Here is a 20,590-nt window from a genome sequence, read left to right on the forward strand (position 1 = left end):
TGGGGACAGGTGTCGATGAGGCCCCTTGACACCTTTGATGTACAGATGTGCCTTTACAGACAGAAAAGGTTTGGTTGAATAAAACGGTAGTGCAAAAAAAAATTCAAGATAACAAAGTGTGAAGCTGGATGAACACAGCAGGTCAAGGAGCATCTGAGGACCACAAAAGCTGATGTTTCAGGCCTAGACCCTTCATCAGAAAGACCCTTTTCTGGTGAAGGGTCTAGGCCCAAAACGTCAGCTTTTGTGCTCCTAAGATGCTGCTTGGCCTGCTGTGTTCACCCAGCTCCACACTTTGTTATCTTGGATTCTCCAGCATCTGCAGTTCCCATTATTTCTGATCGCAAAAAAAAATTCAGACTGCTTTGTATTTCATGACAGGTCACTCAATCGGGCAGCTACTTTCCCTCCCCATTAACAGATTTTCCGCAGAAATTCAAACAGATTTCTAGCCAGAATTCTACCAGAGAGAAAGTCTGGAGGAAAAAAAAAGCATCAGAATGCTGCAGTTAGCAAAGCAGCCAAAAAACAATCTGCAATGTCTTGAAACAGAATTCTCCTTTAACCTGTGTCATCTTCCAGTTCACCTGAGAAATCCACCTCCAGGTAAATTTTCTGCAAGAACTTTAGCAACTATTGAGAAACTTCTGACTTCACTACCACTGCACCACAAAAGTCCCATTTATTAGGCATACAATCCTGTGTGGACAGAAGATTAAGAGATGATCGAATTGAGGTTTCTAAGATGAATAAAGCAGTTGGTGCAGGGGGAAACAGAGAAATGATTGATTATGCTGTGAGATGTTGTGAAGCTGTTCTTCATACAAAACAAATTGGAAATCTGGAACCAACAGTGGAAGGCTATTGAGGCTGTGGGCATGGAAATAGGGACCAGTTTAAAAAATCTGATATTGAGATCGATGGATTGATTTCATTAGGGGTTGTTAAAGAAAATGGAATGCAGGCAAGTTGATAGAGTTGGGATGAGGATTAGCCATGATCTAATTAAGCATCAGCAGAATAAGTTTGAAGGGCTGAACGGTATACTCCTACTCCTAGAGATTGTGGTTGAGTGATTGCTGGGCAAGACACCAGGGCCACTCCACTTACCTTCTTGTGGGCAACACAGGCTCACCTAAGAATAAATCCATTGAACAATGGCTCAGCATTTATGACAGTGAAATGGGAGTGTTACTAAATGAAACATTGTTCCTCTTTTGGTATTGCTTTCTCAGTTGTCAATGTCATTCTCAACCCCTGTGATAAGCTACGGCGCAGGAATGTATTTTACAATGTGTTAGTCTTTGTATTGTGTCAGAATAAGGATGCTACATGATTTTCTGCTTACCCTTTCAGATTGTAATGCTGATGACAAAGGTTTTCCAATTCCTCATTCTCACGGAAAAGAATGACCCTAGAATTGATCAAACTGGATGATAAGGGGAATATCAGAATTGTATTACCATCTTATACTAGCTAGGTATTTAGTAATATTTCATTTGATTTCTTTACCACAGTAATTTGACTTTGTCCTTTTGTTCAACTTGATATCTCTTGATATCCTATGGGTGTAAAGGTAGAAACCGTTGTTTACACTAATGTTGATATAGACAATAGGGACAACAATAGATGTTCACCTTTCTGCCACTGGGCGCAACATCTCTAGCAGGTGAGGGTGATGAGGCATGGTCCTGGCATCAAGTTACACCCTATTAGGATAGCCCATTGATGTTTATCGAACTGGAGACCTCAGGGTACTGTGGCACAGTTTGGAAAAATTAATGCAGTCAGGACTTGATCCTGGTACTATTGAGCTCGATATAAGAATTGATATGCACAATAACATTCTAGCTGTGGTTACTGTACCCTCTATCAGTTGTCGTTGCTGGTGTATGATCTCATCGCAGAGGGCTCGATGTTGCTCATAATGCTCGATGACAAAGTCTTTTTGTTGCATGATGTTCTCTTTCCGCAGCGTAACAGATCGGATTTCTGTGTTCTCCACCTCCAGCTCATGAACTCTACAGAGCAAACTCATTATCTCTTTTTGATCCTTGTTATTAATCCACTTTGGCAGCAAGTCCTCCAACTTTGAGACTTTGGCTTTTGTGTCGACCAACTTCTGTTCCAACTCACACTAGAAACAAGACAGGAAAAAAAATCTTTATTGACTTGGCTCTGAAATGTTTTATATTTCCTAAAATAATGAAAAGGTGTATAGTATAACCTCCAATGAATTAAAAGCACAAGTTCTTCCTGAATGCACCACCACTGTACTATAGTATGTTTAGCTGAGCAGAGCACTATATCATTCCTATTATCTTTTCCTTTTACCACCTAGCCGGTTACCTGCCAAAGTCTCCTCTGGCCAATCAGTTAGAACCAAAATATCCCATTCCAGTTTCAAAGGTAAGTAGGGTTTTTCTGTTACTCTGTCAAAAGTTAACCCTTGACAACACCTAAAACCAATTTCAAAACAGAAACAATGAGAGGATCAGGTATCATCTGTGCAGAAGATGCTACCAACAGAAGCTACAGTTACAAACTGTTTGCTATATCAGGAGGATGCACTGAACAGACATTTTTGAGGGAAAAAGGGTTCATTTTAGAAAGAGTAGACTTTTTTAATATTCGTTCATGGGGTGTGGGTGTCACTGACTAGAATCAGAATCCCTACAGTCTGGAAACCGGCCATTCGGAAGTCTGCACCAACTCTCTGAAGAGCATCCCACCTAGACTCTCCTCCCCCTACCCTATCCCTGCTACCCTGCATTTCTCATGGCTAATCTGCCTAACCTGCACATCCTTGGACTGTGGGAGAAAACTACAGCACCGGAGGAAACCCATGGAAAAACGTGGAGAATGTGCAAGCTCCACACACAGTCCCTGAGGCTGGAACTAAACCTGGGTCCCTGGTGCTGTGAGGCAGCAATGCTAATCACTGAGCCACCATACAGTCCACTGAGTGGGCCAGCATTTATTGCCCATCCCTAATTGCATAGAGGACTGTTATTAGTCAGCTACATTGCTGAGAATCTGGATTCAACTGCAGGCCAGACCAGGTAAAGATTGTAGATTTTCCTTTCCTAAAAGAGACAAGTCTACTTGATGGGTTTTTAACCTAATTGTGGCCATGTAACAATTATCATGACTTCTATTTCAGACTTTTATTAAATTCAAATTTTAAACATCTACTATGATGAGATCTGAGCCCATTGCTCCAAAACATTATCATAGGCTTCTGGATTATGAGCCCACTGACACCACCATTTCCTCAATGATGATAATACTGTTGTCTTTTATACTCAGGTCTGAATTTTCACTATAGCTAAAGGAAGAAAAGGGTATTGTCCTTAACCAAGACTCTTAATAAAGTTCAATCTTCTTATGCTGCTGTAATCTGTAGTGGTATCTGCACAACTATCTGCTGCTTTCTTCATTTACATTGTCAGCATTTCTGTGTCTATTTCAGGACTCAGCCAACACCTTAATGTAAACATGCATGCATTTTATCCTCCATTGGAAGTTCCTGAGTAACTGAATTGCTGTCTCCTCCTGCTGTATTCTTTAAGACCTGTCACACTACAAATTCCACACACAAGGTATACCTCATGCAGCTGTTTCAGCCCAGGAGAAAATATTGCTTTGTAGAATTGGTCATCCAATCTCAGGCAGCATGAGCTGCGACCAGTCTGAAAGAGCAAACTTCCAAATTGGAGAAAGCAACCTTTTTGCAAAACGAATGTGGCTACCCTTTTCCACAAACTAGAAATAGGTCTGAGGACTGAGTATTGGTGCCACATTCCCCAGACAGTAATGAGCTCTTCAACCATTGCTGTGCTCTAACCTTGGTATCATTGGAAGTTTCAGAAAGCCTGTAAAACCTAACAGGATGAACTGAAAAAAATTGACCTTGGTATTGCACTCTGCAAGGACATATATTTACTGCCAGTTCCATTTCCTGACGGGGTGAAACCTAAAGGTTTGTGGATGAGAGGAGAGTTCACTTGCTTCATCAGCCCCTTTCTCAACTTGTTCACGAGTCTCTGCTCTCCCTCATGAAGATTGTCTTCATAACATCTAATAGCACAGAACAGGCCATGCAGTCTGTCTTGCATGAGTTGACTCCTTGAAACTGCAAGCCTGTGAGTTATGACATGATGGTGGTGTAGTAGAAACAGCGCTAGATTAGTAAACCTGAATGATGCTCTGGGGACACAGTTTCATTGTTCACCATGGTGGCTTGTGTAATTTAAATTCAATTAATAAAGCCTGTAATTGAAGTTAGCTTCGGTGATGGTCACCATGAAACTGCCATCAATTGGTGGAAAAACCATTCACTAATGTCTTTTTAGGGAAGGAAATCTGCACTCTTTAACTGGTCTGACCTATGTGTGACTCCAAACCCACAACAATGTGGTTGAATTTCAACTTGCCCCCTTGAGATGGGCGAAGCGAGGCAGTTAGGGATGGGCACATATCCAATGAAAGAGGGTTCTTGTGGTGCAGTGATATCCCTAGCTCTGGTCCTGAAGGTCTGGGTTCAAGTCCTACCTGCTCCAGAGGTATGTCTGAACAAGTCTGTACAGGTTATTTAAAAATGGAAATAAAAGACTGGTTCAATTATCAACTTCATGTCTATGATCCTGTTGAACGCTCTCAGAAAATTTGCTTCGACCATTTTGTTAGGCTGTACAGTTCAAGTCTTAACAGCCTGCTATGTGAAAATATTTCTCTTTACATTGCATCATTTTACCAATTAATTTAAATATATGCTGTGTAGACTAGTTTGCTGGTGGAAACAATCTCGCTCCACTTGCTGTCTCAAAACTCCTGACAATTTATTGAATACTTTCTGATCTTCCTTTAACTTTGTCTTGCTCTAAGAAAAACAGTCCCACCTCCTCTGATCTCTGTGCATAACTGAAGTGCTTCAATGATGACATTCTGGTAAGCCCCTTGAAGACCTTCACAATGTTTCTCTTACGTGGTGCCCAGAATTGGAAACACTGCTCCAACCGGGTCCCAACTAATGATTTGGAAGGTTTGATGTGACTGCCTTGTTTTGTCTTCATTGCTCCTTGTTGACAAAGCCAAGTATCTTAGACTACCTGAAAAGCACGTAAGCGCACTGTCAAATATTTAGAGATGGGCAATAAATGCTAGCCTCGCAAGGAACACCTACATTCTATGAATGAATGAATAAATAACTAATCATGACTACTCACCCTAGATTATTTTGCTCTTGCACCTCCTCAACATAGTATCATTTTATCTTTTGCGTTCATTAAGGGGATGTGGGCATTATTGGCTAGGCCAGAATTTATTGCCTATTCCCAACCACCCTTGAGAAGGTGGTGTAGAGCTGCCTTCCCGAAGGGTTGTAGTCCTCTGGATGTAGGACTACAGCACTGTCAGGGAAGAAGTTCCAAAATTTTGACCAAGATTTTTGATTGAATGCTCTGATTTTATTTGTACTGTTATTCTATATCAAGTCACAAGTATCTGCACTAAACTCTGTCTGCCTCTTTCACCAATCTATGTATGTTTTCCTGGAGTATACTGTATCATTCACTTTTTATTATGCTACCAACCATAATTTGCAAACTTCAGAATTGTCCTCCCTTTAATATTATATGCTCTGACTTTCTGTAAGAGTCTGTTACATCGTACTTTTGTACGTACATTTGTAAGTGCATAGCTTTGGCTTTTAAATGAATTTTAAAAAGTTCGACATGTTAGTTTGAAGATTATATCTGATTAACGCTTAGGAATGGGTCAGAAATTGGGGTTGGGGTCAGAAACAATAGAACTTGTTACAGTAGTCAGTTTATGTTATGGGGAGAGCTGATGAATGTGCCCTCACAGTGGTCAGTGTAGGTGGGAAACTATACTGCCTTTAAGTGGATGAGCGCTTGAAAAGGTCTCAACATTCAAGATTATGGTCCAAATGCTGGAAACGGATTAGTGTAGATAAATCAACACAGATTCAATGGGCCAAATGGGCTCTTCTGCGCTCTGACTGCTACAGTATTTAGGGCTAAAGGGATCAAAGGCCATAGGCATAAATCAGGGCACGGAGTTGGGTGATCACCCATGATCTTATTGAGTGGTGAAGCAGGCTCAGAGGGTTGGTCGCCTAGTCCTATTTCCTGTAATTCTTAGTTTCTAACAGTGGTTGCAGTTTGAGTGCACTTTATTGGCTGTTAAAAAAAAAACCTGAGATTTCTTGATGTCATAAAAGGTGCTATGTAAATACAGATCATTCCTATTGCTTCTCAATGCAAATTGGTCAACTTTTCAAATGATTCCAGTGCAATCGGGACAGAGGCATCGAAGGAAATGGCTGAGCAGTAGAAGAATCAACAAAACAAAATATGTGTATCTGCAGGTAAATGACAGGCAAATTTAATGAAGTCAAACATGAAATGTTAAGCAGAGGAAAGAGAAATGTGAGTGAGTAATTGTTCTTTGCTTAATGCTTTCCACAGTCGCATGGTTAGTGTCAGGAATAGAATAGTGTCCTTTCTTTTTGCAATAGCAGCATCCATTCAAGACAACAAAGTGTGGAGCTGGATGAACACAGCAGGCCAAGCAGCATCTCAGGAGCACAAAAGCTGATGTTTTGGGCCTAGACCCTTCATCAGAGAGGGGGATGGGGAGAGGGAACTGGAATAAATAGGGAGAGAGGGGGAGGCGGACTGAAGATGGAGAGAAAAGAAGATAGGTGGAGAGAGCAGAGTATAGGTGAGGAGGTAGGGAGGGGATAGGTCAGTTCAGGGAAGACGGACAGGTCAAGGAGGCGGGATGAGGTGGTAGGTAGGAAATGGAGGTGTGGCTTGAGGTGGGAGGAAGGGATGGGTGACAGGAAGAACAGGTTAGGGAAGCAGAGATAGGCTGTGCTGGTTTTGGGATGCAGTGGGGGGAGGACACAAGCTGGGCTGGTTTTGTGATGCAATGGGGGAAGGGGAGATTTTGAAGCTTGTGAAGGCCACATTGATACCACTGGGCTGCAGGGTTCCCAAGCGGAATATGAGTTGCTGTTCTTGCAAACTTCGGGTGGCATCATTGTGGCACTGCAGGAGGCCCATGATGGGCATGTCGTCTGAGGAATGGGAGGGGGAGTTAAAATGGTTCGCGACTGGGAGGTGCAGTTGTTTGTTGCGAACCGTGCGGAGGTGTTCCACAAAGCGGTCCCCAAGCCTCCGCTTGGTTTCCCCAATGTAGAGTTAGCAAAACGTGCTTCCTCTACATTGGGGAAACCAAGCGGAGGCTTGGGGACCACTTTGCAGAACACTTCCGCTCGGTTCGCAACAAACAATTGCAGCTCCCAGTCGCGAACCATTTTAACTCCCCCTCCCATTCCTCAGACGACATGCCCATCATGGGCCTCCTGCAGTGACACAATGATGCCACCCGAAGTTTGCAAGAACAGCAACTCATATTTCGCTTGGGAACCCTGCAGCCCAATGGTATCAATGTGGACTTCACAAGCTTCAAAATCTCCCCTTTCCCCACTGCATCCCTAAACCAGCCCAGCTTGTGTCCTCCCCCCACTGCATCCCAAAACCAGCCCAGCCTGTCTCTGCTTCCCTAACCTGTTCTTCCCCTCACCCATCCCTTCCTCCCACCTCAAGATGCACCTCCATTTCCCACCTCATCCCGCCTCCTTGACCTGTCCGACTTCCCTGAATTGACCTATCCGCTCCCTACCTCCTCACCTATACTCTCCTCTCTACCTATCTTCTTTTCTCTCCATCTTCGGTCCGCCTCCCCCTCTCTCCCTATTTATTCCAGTTCCCTCTCCCCATCCCCCTCTCTGATGAAGGGTCGAGGCCCGAAACATCAGCTTTTGTGCTCCTGAGATGCTGCTTGGCCTGCTGTGTTCATCCAGCTCCACACTTCGTTATCTTGGATTCTCCAGCATCTGCAGTTCCCATTATCACTAATCCATTCAAGACATTCCATTTAAGTGTTTTACCATAACAATGATTTTCAAGGTAATCAAAGTTTAAAACTATAGACTTAAAACTATAACTCTCTATTTTCCCAGTTTAGCCTCCTTTCTGAAAAGATCCTCCATACATTCCTCTCTTACCTTGAGTGCTGCTGTTTTTCTTTGCTCAGTTTGGAGCATGCCAATTTCCTCTCGTGCCACAGCAACCTCCAGTGGTTCAGTCATATCCAGCTCATCTGCTGCTGCAACTTCCCTCTCATCATCATCTTGCTCTTTATTGTCTTTCTCACTCCATTTTTCTTCCCACCACTTCCTAGCAAGTTTTGCTTTTTCCCTTTCCCAACTGGAAATAAAACACAAACACACAAAAAAGATTGATCAGCATCTGGCAACAACTTTGCCCCTTTAATGTGACCAGTTTCTCAAGTAGCTCATTTCTACTGCAATGTGCCATTCACTAATTAATGCATTCTGGACAAGTAAATGAAACTACCTAAACACATTTTAAAATAAATTTCAATCTCTTCTCTATTCACTACTCTCTGATTGATAATACAACAAAATTCAGCTGCCATCATTTTAAAATAAGGGTATTATCCTGAAAGAGTAATGATTAGTGTTTAAAATTATATTCACCCAATGGCTGTTGGCAATCCAAACATTTTTCATATGGTATTCTCTGCCACAGAAGGTGTTTAAGGCCAAAATATTGAATATCTTCAAGGATAGGTTAAATTAGTTCTTTGGGTTGAAAGGATCAAAGGGAACGGTGCATATGTGGAAATGGGGGACTAAGCCATGATCACAGTGAATGGCAGAGCAAGATCAAAGAGACTCGAAGACCTTATTCTCAGATTTTCTATGTTTCTATGGGCCCTGTGCCTACACACATTGTGGAGTAAATCTTGTGGAGTCTATAGCCATTGTTTTATTATTGCTGTCTTTACTTCTATTACATGTAAAACTGTATTACTATAGATCAGTTGCCAATATGGGTGGAAAAATGGCAGATGGAGTTTAATCTGGGTAAACTGCACTTTGGGAGATCAAATGTTAAGGAAATGTTAATGGTAGGACTCTTAACAGCATTGATGTACAGTGGGATCTTGGGGTTCAAGTCCATAGCTCCCTGAAAGTGACCACGCAAGTGGATAGGGTGGTAAAGAAGATGTGTGGCATGCTTGCCTTTATTGGTCAGGGAATTGAGTAAATGAGTCAGGATGCTATGTTGCAGCTTTATAAGACTTTGGTCGGGTCACACTTAAAGTATCACGTTCACTTCTGGTTGCCCCATTACATGAAGAATGTAGAGGCTTTGGAGAGGGTGCAGAAGAGGTTTACCAGGATGCTGCCTGGATTAGAAGGTATGAGCTATAAAGAGAGATTAGAAAAATGTTGGTTATTTACTCTTGAGTAGCAGAGGTTGAGGGAAGACTTGATATAAAGGTTGTAAAATTATGAGATGCATAAAATAGGGTTGATGGTCAGAATCTTTTTTCCAAAGTTGAAATATCTAATACTAGGGGACATGCATTTAAGGTTAGAGGGGAGAAATTCAAAGGAGACGTGAGGGGCAAGTATTTTACACAGAGTAGTAGGTGTCTGGAATCCATTGACAGGAGTAGTGCTGGAGGCAGATATAGTAAGGGCATTTAACGGACTTTTAGATAAGTACATGAAAATGTAAGGAATGGTGGGATATGTACCAAGGGCAGGCAGAAGGGATTAGTTTCATTTGGCGTCACTTTTGGCACAATATCGTGGGCCGAAGGGCTCCTTCCTGTGCTATATTCTATATTTTACACAATGGAGTTAGCAATCAAATAGACAAACGACTCTGAATTCGCAAAAACACCAATGAAAAAGACCATGTTCACAATTGATATTTATAATAATTCTAAAATCAATGAAAGGTAGAAGAATTCACCAAGAAATATGATTTTGTCAATGCTGTAAAAAGTAGATAATGTATATGTCCTCTTCCACAATTATCTGGTATGTACTAATTTCATATTTTGGAGGACCCAGAAGATTGCAGATAGGAATATAATACATTAATACAAACGTATTAACAGTGTAGTAGTCAGTAAAGCTGTAGTAGCCCTTCGGGTCAGATTCTTTCTGTTCTAGGTAAGATTTGAGTGACTTGTCAGCCTGTGGCAATACTTCAAATATCCATCATCTGATGTTTATACATTAATTATGAAGCAATTCCACAATCTGCTAAGACAGCTGCTGGTACACTGCATTCCCTGACATATTGCAGTTCAGATGTTGAGCAGAAATAACTGAATAAATTATAAGATAACACGGTGCTGGATGAACACAGCGGGCCAAGCAGCATCAGAGGAGCAATCCCTAAAGGACATTAGTGAACCAGGTGGATTTTTAAGGACAATAAACAGTGTTTACGTGATAGCCAAACAGCTTTTAATGCTAGATTTTATTGAATTCAAATGTCACCATCTGCTGTGTTGGGATTTGCACTAATGCTCCTGGAGAATAAGCCTGGGGCTCTGGATATCCTAACTGTAATCTCATATCTGCATCATTTAAAAGTCCCAACTATATTTTTGAAGCATAAGCTCAAAAGAAGAAGCTCTGCCTTCTATCAACCATGTAGGAACAGGTTACTGGCTTATCTGTATAGTGGCAAATTGTCTTCAAAATCCCCTTGAAACCCTATCTATTGAGATTCATGCACACATCACCCTTTTTGACGCTATAGTGACAACATTAACGATGTCAAAAGGTTGATAACTCTTTCCACTAAATCACTCTGCTAGAAGCACCACGGTGTTCATTCAGACTGTCTCAGCTATTTAAGAATATTGCCAGAATGACAAAGTGCTATGTACGTTCTTGCATCATTTGCAGGAAGATCCTTTAACATCATGTTGAAGACTTCAGAAAAATGAGATACATAAATCATGTGGGTATGCAGCTGACTTTGTACGCTGTGACATTAACCAACAAGGTTTGGCCAAAAGAAATTGGTTATGTTATGCTAAATTCTATGGCCATTTAACCTCACAAAATGAGTAGCTTCCATTTTTGGGGATTTGAATAGGCGAAAGTTTCAATCTGGATACCAGTCGTGATTGTTTAATATCAGAGGTGGGAAAACTTCTAGGAACAATAATTCAGGACAGAATTAATAGTCATTTGGGCAAATGCAAGTTAATTAAGGAAAGCCAGCATTGAATTTCATTTAAATAACTTATTGAAGACTTCTGATGAGTAGCAGAGGTCTGAGTGAGGGTTACACTGTTGATGCTGTGTACGTGGACTTCCAGAAAACATTTGATACAGTGCCACGGAACAGATATGTGAGCAAAGTTATAGGATCCCTACAGTGTGGAAACAGTCACTCCAGCCCAACAAGCCCACATCAACTCTGAAGGCAATTCCACCCAAACTCAGCCCCCTACCGTTTTTCTGAATTTCCCATAACTAATCCACCTAATTACACATCTTTGGACTGTGAGAGGAAACTGAACACCTCAAGAAATCCACACAGACACAAGGAGAACGTGCAAACTCCACACAGACAGTCGCATGAGGCTGGAATTGTACCTAGGACCTTGGCACTGTGAGGTAGCAGTACTAACTGCTGAGATACTGTGTTGCAGCAAAGCTCATTCCATGAAAGTGAATGTATACATCCAGTTAGTTGAGTAACAGGAAACGGTAGTGGTTAATGATGTTTCTTGGTCCGGAGCATGTTTATAGTAGAGTTCCTTGGGGTTCGTTGTTGGGACCTTTGCTCTTCCTGATATATAGGAATAGGCCACACAAGTAGGTAGGGTCGTGAAGAAGGTATGTGGTATGCTTGCCTTTATTGGTCAGGGAATTGAGTACATGTAATGTTGAGGCTGTAATGTTTAGCTTTATAAGACTTTAGTTAGGCCACACTTAAGAATATTGTGTTCATTTCTGGTTGCCCCATTACGTGGAGGATGTAGAGGATTTGGAGAGGGTGCAGAAGAGGTTTACCTGGATGCTGTGTGGACTAGATGGTGTGAGCTACAAGGAAAGGCTAGAAAAACCTGGGGTGTTTTCTCTGGAGTGGCGGAGACTGAGGGGAGACTTGATAGAAATCTGTAAAATTGAGATGCATGGATAGGGTTGACAGTCAGAATCTTTTTCGCCCCACAGTAGAAATGTCTAATATTAGGGGGCATACATTTAAAGTTAGAAAGGGAAAGTTCAAAGGAGACATAAGGAGCAAGTTTTTTTTTAAATGTGGAAAGTAATCCTGCTTTTTATTTGTGACATAATTTGTGCAGTTGTTGGTGTGGGTGGACAAGTGACAGATGAAGTTCAGTACACAGAATTGGGTGAAGTGATTCATTTTTGAGGGAAGAACATGGGAGAGACATTATAAAAATAAAGGAATAACTCTCTAAAGGGACACAAGGGCAAAAGACATGGGTGTTTATGTGCACAAATCATTGAAAGGGTAAGGAGATTTGAGAAAGTGGCTAATAAAGCAGACTTCATCTGACCCTTCTAAATCTATTCTGTTTATCAAGATTGAGCCTCTCTTTGGCTAAAGATTGTGTAGATATCTAGGAGCACTGAGAACAAAAGTAAGGAAGTTGTACTGATTCTAAGACTCCAGATTAGCCCTGGTGCAGTATTGTGCCAGTTCTGGGCTCTACAGTTTGGAAAGCTGTTAGACTAAGATCAGCAGATTCAGGAGCTTGGTACCCAGAATGTAGAACTTCATTTATAGAGTTAGGATTGTTTCCTTGAAGAGAAGGTTGACAGGAGATTTGATACCTGCATTTAAAATCAATTAAGAAGACGTCTGATAAAAATAGGTAGTGACCAACCTTTAACAATGGCAGAGAGATGGAGAACAAGAGGCTGCCGATTTCAGGTAAATGGCAACCGAGGTAACAAAGACCTAAGGAGAACCTTTCTCACACATTAAGTGGTTAGGTTCTGGAGTACTCTGTCTGAAAGTGTGTTGAAGGCAGGTTCTATCAAGCTGTTAAGAGGAAGTGAATTGTTTAAAAGGAAGCATGTGCACAGTTCTGGAGAGAAGGCAGCGAGTAGGACAATCGCTCATTCAGGTAGCTCATTCTGTGCTTTAACAATTTTGTGACTCTGTCCCTTTTATCCCATGAACTTCAAGTTCACAAAACAAAATATCTAGCATTTTATTAATCACATTTTGAAATTACTTATGCACAACATCAGTTGGATTGCCCTCATCTGCCATCTTTGCTACTGTTGTTTACAGCAATTAGTACCTTCAAGGATTAACTAACGTCCCAATATAAGCTCTGCCCATAAGATTGAAGGTTCTGCTGGAAAGAGCTAACCAGTGTTTCAGATTTTGTTGTAGTGCTTAAGTTACTTGTAGGCAACAGTAATGTATACTTTCAGGTATAACCTGATGTTTCACAAGCAATTCTGTAATGTAAACCGAAGCAACTGCAGATGCTGTAAAATCAGGAATGAAACCAAAGTTGCTGGAAACGTTCAGCAGATCTGGCAGCATCTGTGAAGGAGAAAACTGTTCAGGCAGAATTTAGGGAGTTAGGAGTCACGTTAAAAAGTAGGACCTCAAAAGGTAGTAGTCTCAGGATTGCTATCAGTGCCACATGCTAGTCAGAGTAGAAATGAAGAAATAGGCAGGACAAATGTGTGGCTTGAGAGCTGGTGCAGGAGGGAGGGGTTCTGATTTTTGGGACATTGGGACCGGTTCTGGGGAAGGTGGGTTTATTAAAAATTGGATGGTCTACACCTGGGCCAGACTGGAACCAATGTCCTTGGGAGTACTTTTGCTAGCACTGTTGGGGAGGGTTTAAACTAATGTGGCAGCAGGATGGGAACCAAATATTGGACAGAAAGGAGGTAGTAACTAAAGCCTGTACGGACCGAGATAATGAAGTCAGCGTGACTAAAGGGAAGAGAAGGCAGGGAGCAGATGATGAACACAAAGGGACAGGTGGTCTGAGGTGCATTTGTCTTAATGCAAGAAGCGTAGTAAATAAGGCGGATGAACTGAGGGCTTGGATCGGTATCTGGGAGTATGATGTTATTGCTATTACTGAGACTTGACTGAAGGAAAGGCATGATTGGCAACTAGATGTCCCAGGATATCGATGCTTCAGGCGGGATAGAGAGGGAGGTAAAAAGGGTGGAGGAGTTGCATTCCTGGTCAAAGACAATATCACAGCTGTACTGAAGGAGGGCACTATGGAGGACTCAAGCAGTGAGGCAATATGGGCAGAACTCAGAAATAGGAAGGATGCAGTAACAATGTTCGGGCTGTACTACAGGCCTCCCAACAGCAAGCATGAGATAGAGGTACAAATATGTAAACAGATAATGGAAAGGTATAGGAGCAACAGGTAGTGATGGGAGACTTTAATTTTCCCAATATTGACTGGGATTCACGTAGTGTTAGGGGTCAAGATGGAGCAGAATTCGTAAGGAGCATCCAGGATGGTTTTCTAGAGCAGTATGTATGTAGTCCAATTCGGGAAGGGGCCTACCGGACCTGGTGTTGGGGAGTGAGCCCGGCCAGGTGGTTGAAATTACAGTAGGGGTCTACTTTGGAAATAGCGACCACAATTCCGTAAGTTTTACAATACTCATGGACAAAGATGAGAGTGGTTCTAACGGAAGAGTTCTAAACTGGGGGAAGGCCAATTATACCAAAATTCGGCAGGATCTGGGGAATGTAGATTGGGAGGAACTGTTTGAAGGTAAATCCACATTTGATTTGTGGGAGGCTTTTAAAGACAGGTTGATTAGCGTGCAGGAGAGACATGTTCCTGTGAAAATGAGGGATAGAAATGGCAAGATTAGGGAACCATGGATGATGGGTGAAATTGTGAGACTAGCTAAGAGGAAAAAGGAAGATCTAGGTGACTGAAGACAGACAAAGTTTTGGAAGAATATCGGGAATGTTGGGCGAATCTGAAATGAGGAATTAAGAGGGTTAAAACGGGACATGAGATATCTTTAGATAATATGGTTAAGGAAAATCCCAAAGCCTTTTATTCATATAAAGAGCAAGAGAGTAATTAGAGAAAGGATTGGCCCACTTAAGGACAAAGAAGGAAAATTATGCGTTGAGTCAGAGAAAATGGGTGACATTCTTAATGAGTACTTTGCATTGGTATTCACCAAGGAGAGGGACATGATGGATGTTGAGGTGAGGGATAGATGTTTGATTACTCTAGGTCGAGCAGGCATAAGGAGGGAGGAAGTGTTGGGTATCCTAAAAGGCATTAAGGTGAACAAGGCCCCAGGTCTGGATGGGATCCATCCCAGGTTTTGAGGGAAGCGAGAGAGGCATTAGCTGGGGCCTTGACAGATATCTTTTGCAGCATCCTTAAACACGGGTGAGGTTCCGGAGGACTGGAGAATTGCTGATTTTGTCCCCTTGTTTAAGAAGGGAAGCAGGGATAATCCAGGTAATTATCAACCAGTGAGCCTGACATCAGTGGTAGGGAAGCTGCTAGAAAAGATACTGAGGGATAGGATCTATTCCCATTTGGAAGAAAATGGACTTATCAGTGATGGACAACATGGTTTTGTGCAGGGAAGGTCATGTCTTACCAACTTAATAGAATTCCTTGAGGATGTGACAAAGTTGATTGCTGAGGGAAAGGCTGTACATGTAATATACGTAGACTTCAGTAAGGCATTTGATAAGGTTCCTCATGGCAGGCTGATGGAGAAAGTGAAGTCGCATGGGATCCAGCATGCGCTGGATAGATGGATAAAAAACTGGCTCGAGTAATCGTGGAAAGGGGTTTCTCAAATTGGAGACCTGTGACCACTGGTGTTCCATAGGGATCTGTGCTGGGACCACTGTTGTTTGTGATATACATAAGTGATTTGGAGAAAGGCACAGGTGGTCTGATTAGCAAGTTTGCTGATGACACGAAGATGGGGGAGTAGCAGATAGTGAAGGGGACTGTCAGAGATTGCAGCAGAATATAGATAGATTGGAGAGTTGGGGAGATAAATAGCAGATGGAGTTCAATCCGGGCAAATGTGAGTTGATGCATTTTGGAAGATCTAATTCAAGAGCGAACTGTACAGTAAATGGAAAAGTCCTGGGGAAAATTGATGTACAGAGAGATCTGGGTGTTAAGGGCCATTGTTCCCTGAAGGTGCCAATGGAGGTCAAAAGAGTGGTCAAGAAGGCATATGGCATGCTTTTCTTCAATGGACCAGATATTGAGTACAACAGTTGGCAGGTCATGTTACAGTTGCATAAGACTTTGGTTCGGCCACATTTAGAGTACTGTGTACAGTTCTGGTCGCCACATTACCAAAAGGATGTGGATGCTTTGGAGGGGGAGCAGAGGAGGTTCACCAGGATGTTGCCTGGTATGGAGAGCGCTATGAGGAAAGGTTGAGTAGATTAGGATTATTTTCATTAGAAAGACGGAGATTGAGGGGGGACCTGATTGAGGTCTACAAAATCATGCAGGATATAGACATGGTGGATAGCAAGAAGCTTTTTCCCAGAGTGGGGGACTCAATTACTGGCGGTCATGAGTTCAAAGTGAGAGGAGAAAGTTCTTCACGCAGAGGGTGGTAGGTGCCTGGAACGCTTTGCCAGCAGAGGTGGTAGACGCGGATACGATAGTGTCTTTTAAGATGTATCTGGACAGATGCATGGATGGGCAGGGAGCAAAGGGATACAGACCCTTAGAAAATAGATGACAGGTTTACACAGAGGATCTCGATCGGCACAGGCTTGGAGGGCCAAAGGGCCTGTACTTGTGCTGTAATTTTCTTTGTTCTTTGTAAATGTTACGGGTCCGGTGACCTTCTTCAGAATGGATGGTGGCTGGGAAAACATCAGTTTCTATTCAAAGAAAAGGGGAGGGGGCTGGGGTAGGGAGTAAACGATAGGATAGAGCCTAAAGAGAGAGAAGAGCAGATGGGCAGGCAATGAGTTGATAATGATGGCTGGGAGGGTGAATAGTTGTTAATGGCGAGTATTAGTGACTGATAACAGGTAGTGTGTAATGGCAGGCTATGTGGTAACCAGGCCCGGTGTGTGGGGTAGGGTGCTGGGACATGGGAGAGTTTAGGCCCTAAAATTATTGAACTCGATATAAAGTCTGGAGGGCTGCAGGGTCCCCAAGTGGAAAATGAGGTGTTGTTCTTCTAGCTTGCATTGAGCTTCGCTAGAACACCGCATCAAGCCAGAGACAGAGATAGCGAGTTTTGAGAAGATTTGTAGCTCAGGTTGAGGTTCTGGATGTGAGTTTGCTCGCCGAGCTGGAAGGTTAGTTTTCAGACATTTCATCACCATTCTAGGTAACATCATCAGTGAGCCTCCGACGAAGCGCTGGTGTTATGTCCCGCTTTCTATTTATCTGGTTAGGTTTCCTTGGGTTGGTGATGTCATTTCCTGTTCTTTTTCTCAGGGAATGGTAGATTGGCTCCAAATCAATGTGTTTGTTGATGGAATTCTGGCTGGAATGCCATGCTTCTAGGAATTCACGTGCGTGTCTCTGTTTGGCTTGTCCTAGGATGGATGTGTTGTCCCAATCAAAGTGGTGTCCTTCCTCATCTGCGTGTAAGGATACGAGTGATAGTGGGTCATGTCATTTTGTGGCTAGTTGATGTTCATGTATCTTGGTGGCTAGCTTTCTGCCTGTTTGTCCAATGTAGTGTTTGTCACAGTTCTTGCAAGGTATTTTGTAGATGACGTTTGTTTTGTTTGTTGTCTGTATAGGGTCTTTAAGTTCATCTGTTTTAGTGTGTTGGTGGGTTTGTGGGCTACCCTGATGCCAAGAGGTCTGAGTAGTCTGGCAGTCATTTCGGAAATGTCTTTGATGTAGGGGAGAGTGGTTATGGTTTCTGAGTCCGTTTTGTCTGTTATTTGGGTTTATTGCTGAGGAATCGGCGGACTGTGTTCATAGGGTACCCATTCTTTTTGAATACGCTGTATTGGTGATTATAGGAGTATAGGAGAAAAAGAACAGAAAATGACATCACCAACACAGGAAATGACATCACCAACCCAAGGAAACCTAACCAGATAAATAGAAAGCAGGACATAACACCAGCGGTTTGTCGGAGGTTCACTGATGATGTTACCTAGAATGGTGACGAAACGTCTGAAAACTAACCTTCCAGCTCAGCGAGCAAACTCACATCCAGAGAGACAGAGATGTTGGCCAGGGAACAGGGTGGAGCGTTGAAGTGGCAGGCAACAGGTAGTTCAGGGTCTTTTTTGCGAAGCAGTCACCTACTGCATATTTTGTTTCCCCAGTGTAGAGGAGACCACATTGTGAGCAGCCAGTGCAGTAGTCTAGATTCTTGTAGACTAGATTCAAGTGTTGCTTCACTCGAAAGGTATGTTTAGATAATGAGAATGGAGGAGGTAAATGGACAGGTGTTGCATCTTTGCCGGTTACAGGGGAAATGTCGTAGGGCTGTGAGGCTGAGGGAGGGGTGTTGTTGGAGATGAAGGAAGTGTGGACCTCATTGTTTCCTATTATTTTGATAATTTCTTCTTTTAGTGCCTCAGGACTAGCTTCCTTCTCCACCATTCAATCTCCATCTTTATCCATAAAGAACAATGCTTCTTTGACCACTGTTTTGCTGGAAAAATGCTTAAGAATGACATCTGTGTTCACGATTGATCCATCCTTTTACTATTTCTCTGCCCTTACTCTTTCCTTTACCACTTGTTCTTTGTCATATTCACGCAGAATTATCATCGATCATTCACCTTCTTTATTCTGCTTCATCCTGCCAATTTTAGCTGCGGTTCCCTTCCTTTCCCATCTTTTGGAATGTATTAAGATTGTATCCAAACCATCCCCTCTGTAAAGGCCACCACTGCTCTAATCCCGTTAGGTTTCTTGCCTTTCAAACCCCACACAACATAACACAAACCAGCCTCCCCTGCTCCTCTGACATATCAGGGCTATCAACTTGGGTTTCACTCCCCATGGATGTTGCCCAATCTTGATTGTTTCTACTGTTCCCTGTTTTTATTGCAGACGTCTGGCATTCAAAATATTATGCGTGTGGTTTGTTATTATTAACAAACTATTTCCAATTCATATGTTTTGAATAGTACTATGAGTTCAATCAGAAAGGAGGTAATAGAACCTCTAACTATACATTTTTTATTCCTCATTAGACTTGCACATCATGGTAAGGCACTTAACAGAAGTCAATGTAACGATCCTGATCCTGAAGATTAAATTGAATGATTGTAAATTTGAGTCTGCTATCAATTATGGACAAATCCTTCATGTTAGTGAGAGGTTAGATTTGCATACACTGAAGATTAGCTAGCTAAGTACACAGATTAGTTAAGAAGTTGGTATTGACAAATGTAATTAATAGGAAAGGTTGGCTGGCATTCACAGTATTATGCTTGAGGTTTATGTTGTATTAAGGAACTGTTTCAAATTTACATGCTTTGAATAATATCATGAGTTAAATCAGAAAGAAGCTGGCAGGAGTTCTGACTATACATTTTTTTAGGTTCCTCATTAGACTATCACATTGTGGCGAGTAAGGGGAAAAAAGGAACTGCAGATGCTGGAGAATCCAAGATAACAAGGTGTAGAGCTGGATGAACACAGCAGGCCAAGCAGCATCTTAGGAGCAGGAAAGCTGCTTGGCCCACATTATGGCAAGTATTGGGAATACTTACTTATTTATACTGAAGGATTATGTAGGGAAAATCTGGAATATTCTGGACTACTTGGACAATCTCTAGATTGATAAACATCTTATCATATTTTCTTAGAAACTGAAGTCAACAGTTTCATGTGCGTGTAAACTGCCATTTTAAAAACTGGAAATATAGTGACTTTCGAGAATTGACCAAACAAAGCTTTGAAGGAGATAAGAGGTAGGGTTTAATCACCTTAATTACTGGGAAAAACTAACTTTGAGATGGCTGGAGGTTGAGGCTTGTCTCTTTGCTAGTGGCTGTCTTGCAAACCTGTTTGGAATGGAAATTCGACTCTACAGAAATGATTTAGAGAGAAGACGACATTTGAGAAATTGTGGTCTGTTTCTCCTGAAGTCCTGTTCCCAGAAGTGGTTTTCATATTATATATTTTATATTAATATTTCAGTGTCAGTATTTCTGTCTGCCTGGTAACATCTGGAGGAAGTGGACTATGAGCAATTATCAAACACTCAAATCCAAGTTGGCTGGGATCAGAGCTGGAAGTTTAGCATCAATCTCTAGCTGTCAGCAAATCAGCTTCATCTTCAGGAAATCCAGTGAACATGAAGTTGTCATATTATGGTTCAGGGAACTGTTTTTGCTTCTTTTGTCTTTTTTTTAAAAAGAAAAGGCCTGCTGTGTTCATCCAGCCTCACATTTTATTATCTATGGAGACTTCCTTTTGTGTTTTGTGAGGGATTAAGGGGATCCAGTTTAATTCAAAATCATTGAATCCCTACAGTGTGGAAATAGGCTCTTCGGCCCAACAAGTCCACACCGACCCTCAGAGCATCCCATCCAGACTCATCCTTCTACAACCCACCTAATTTACACATTCCTGAACAGTACAGGCCATTTAACATGGCCCATCCACCTGTGGGAGGAAACCAGAGGTCCCGGAGGAAACCCCGCTCACACTTCATACAGGCAGTTGCCTGAGG

General features: G+C 42.2%; 1 protein-coding gene across 4 annotated transcripts in view; it reads right to left on the minus strand.

Moving 5' to 3' along the window:
- The window catches only part of si:dkey-26i13.8 (kinesin-like protein KIF19), a 291,207-nt gene that overhangs the window by 108,921 nt on the left and 161,696 nt on the right, over window positions 1-20,590 (minus strand). For all 4 annotated transcript variants that reach the window (XM_048552702.2, XM_048552699.2, XM_048552698.2 and 1 more), the window contains exons 12-13: window positions 8,099-8,300; window positions 1,867-2,137 (exon numbers count right to left, since the gene is read on the minus strand). In XM_048552702.2, coding sequence (XP_048408659.1) covers window positions 1,867-2,137; window positions 8,099-8,300 — 473 coding nt within the window. The remainder of the gene's footprint in view (window positions 1-1,866; window positions 2,138-8,098; window positions 8,301-20,590) is intronic.

The sequence above is a fragment of the Stegostoma tigrinum genome, chromosome 23 (assembly GCF_030684315.1).
Source record: "Stegostoma tigrinum isolate sSteTig4 chromosome 23, sSteTig4.hap1, whole genome shotgun sequence".
Classification (NCBI taxonomy): domain Eukaryota; kingdom Metazoa; phylum Chordata; class Chondrichthyes; order Orectolobiformes; family Stegostomatidae; genus Stegostoma; species Stegostoma tigrinum.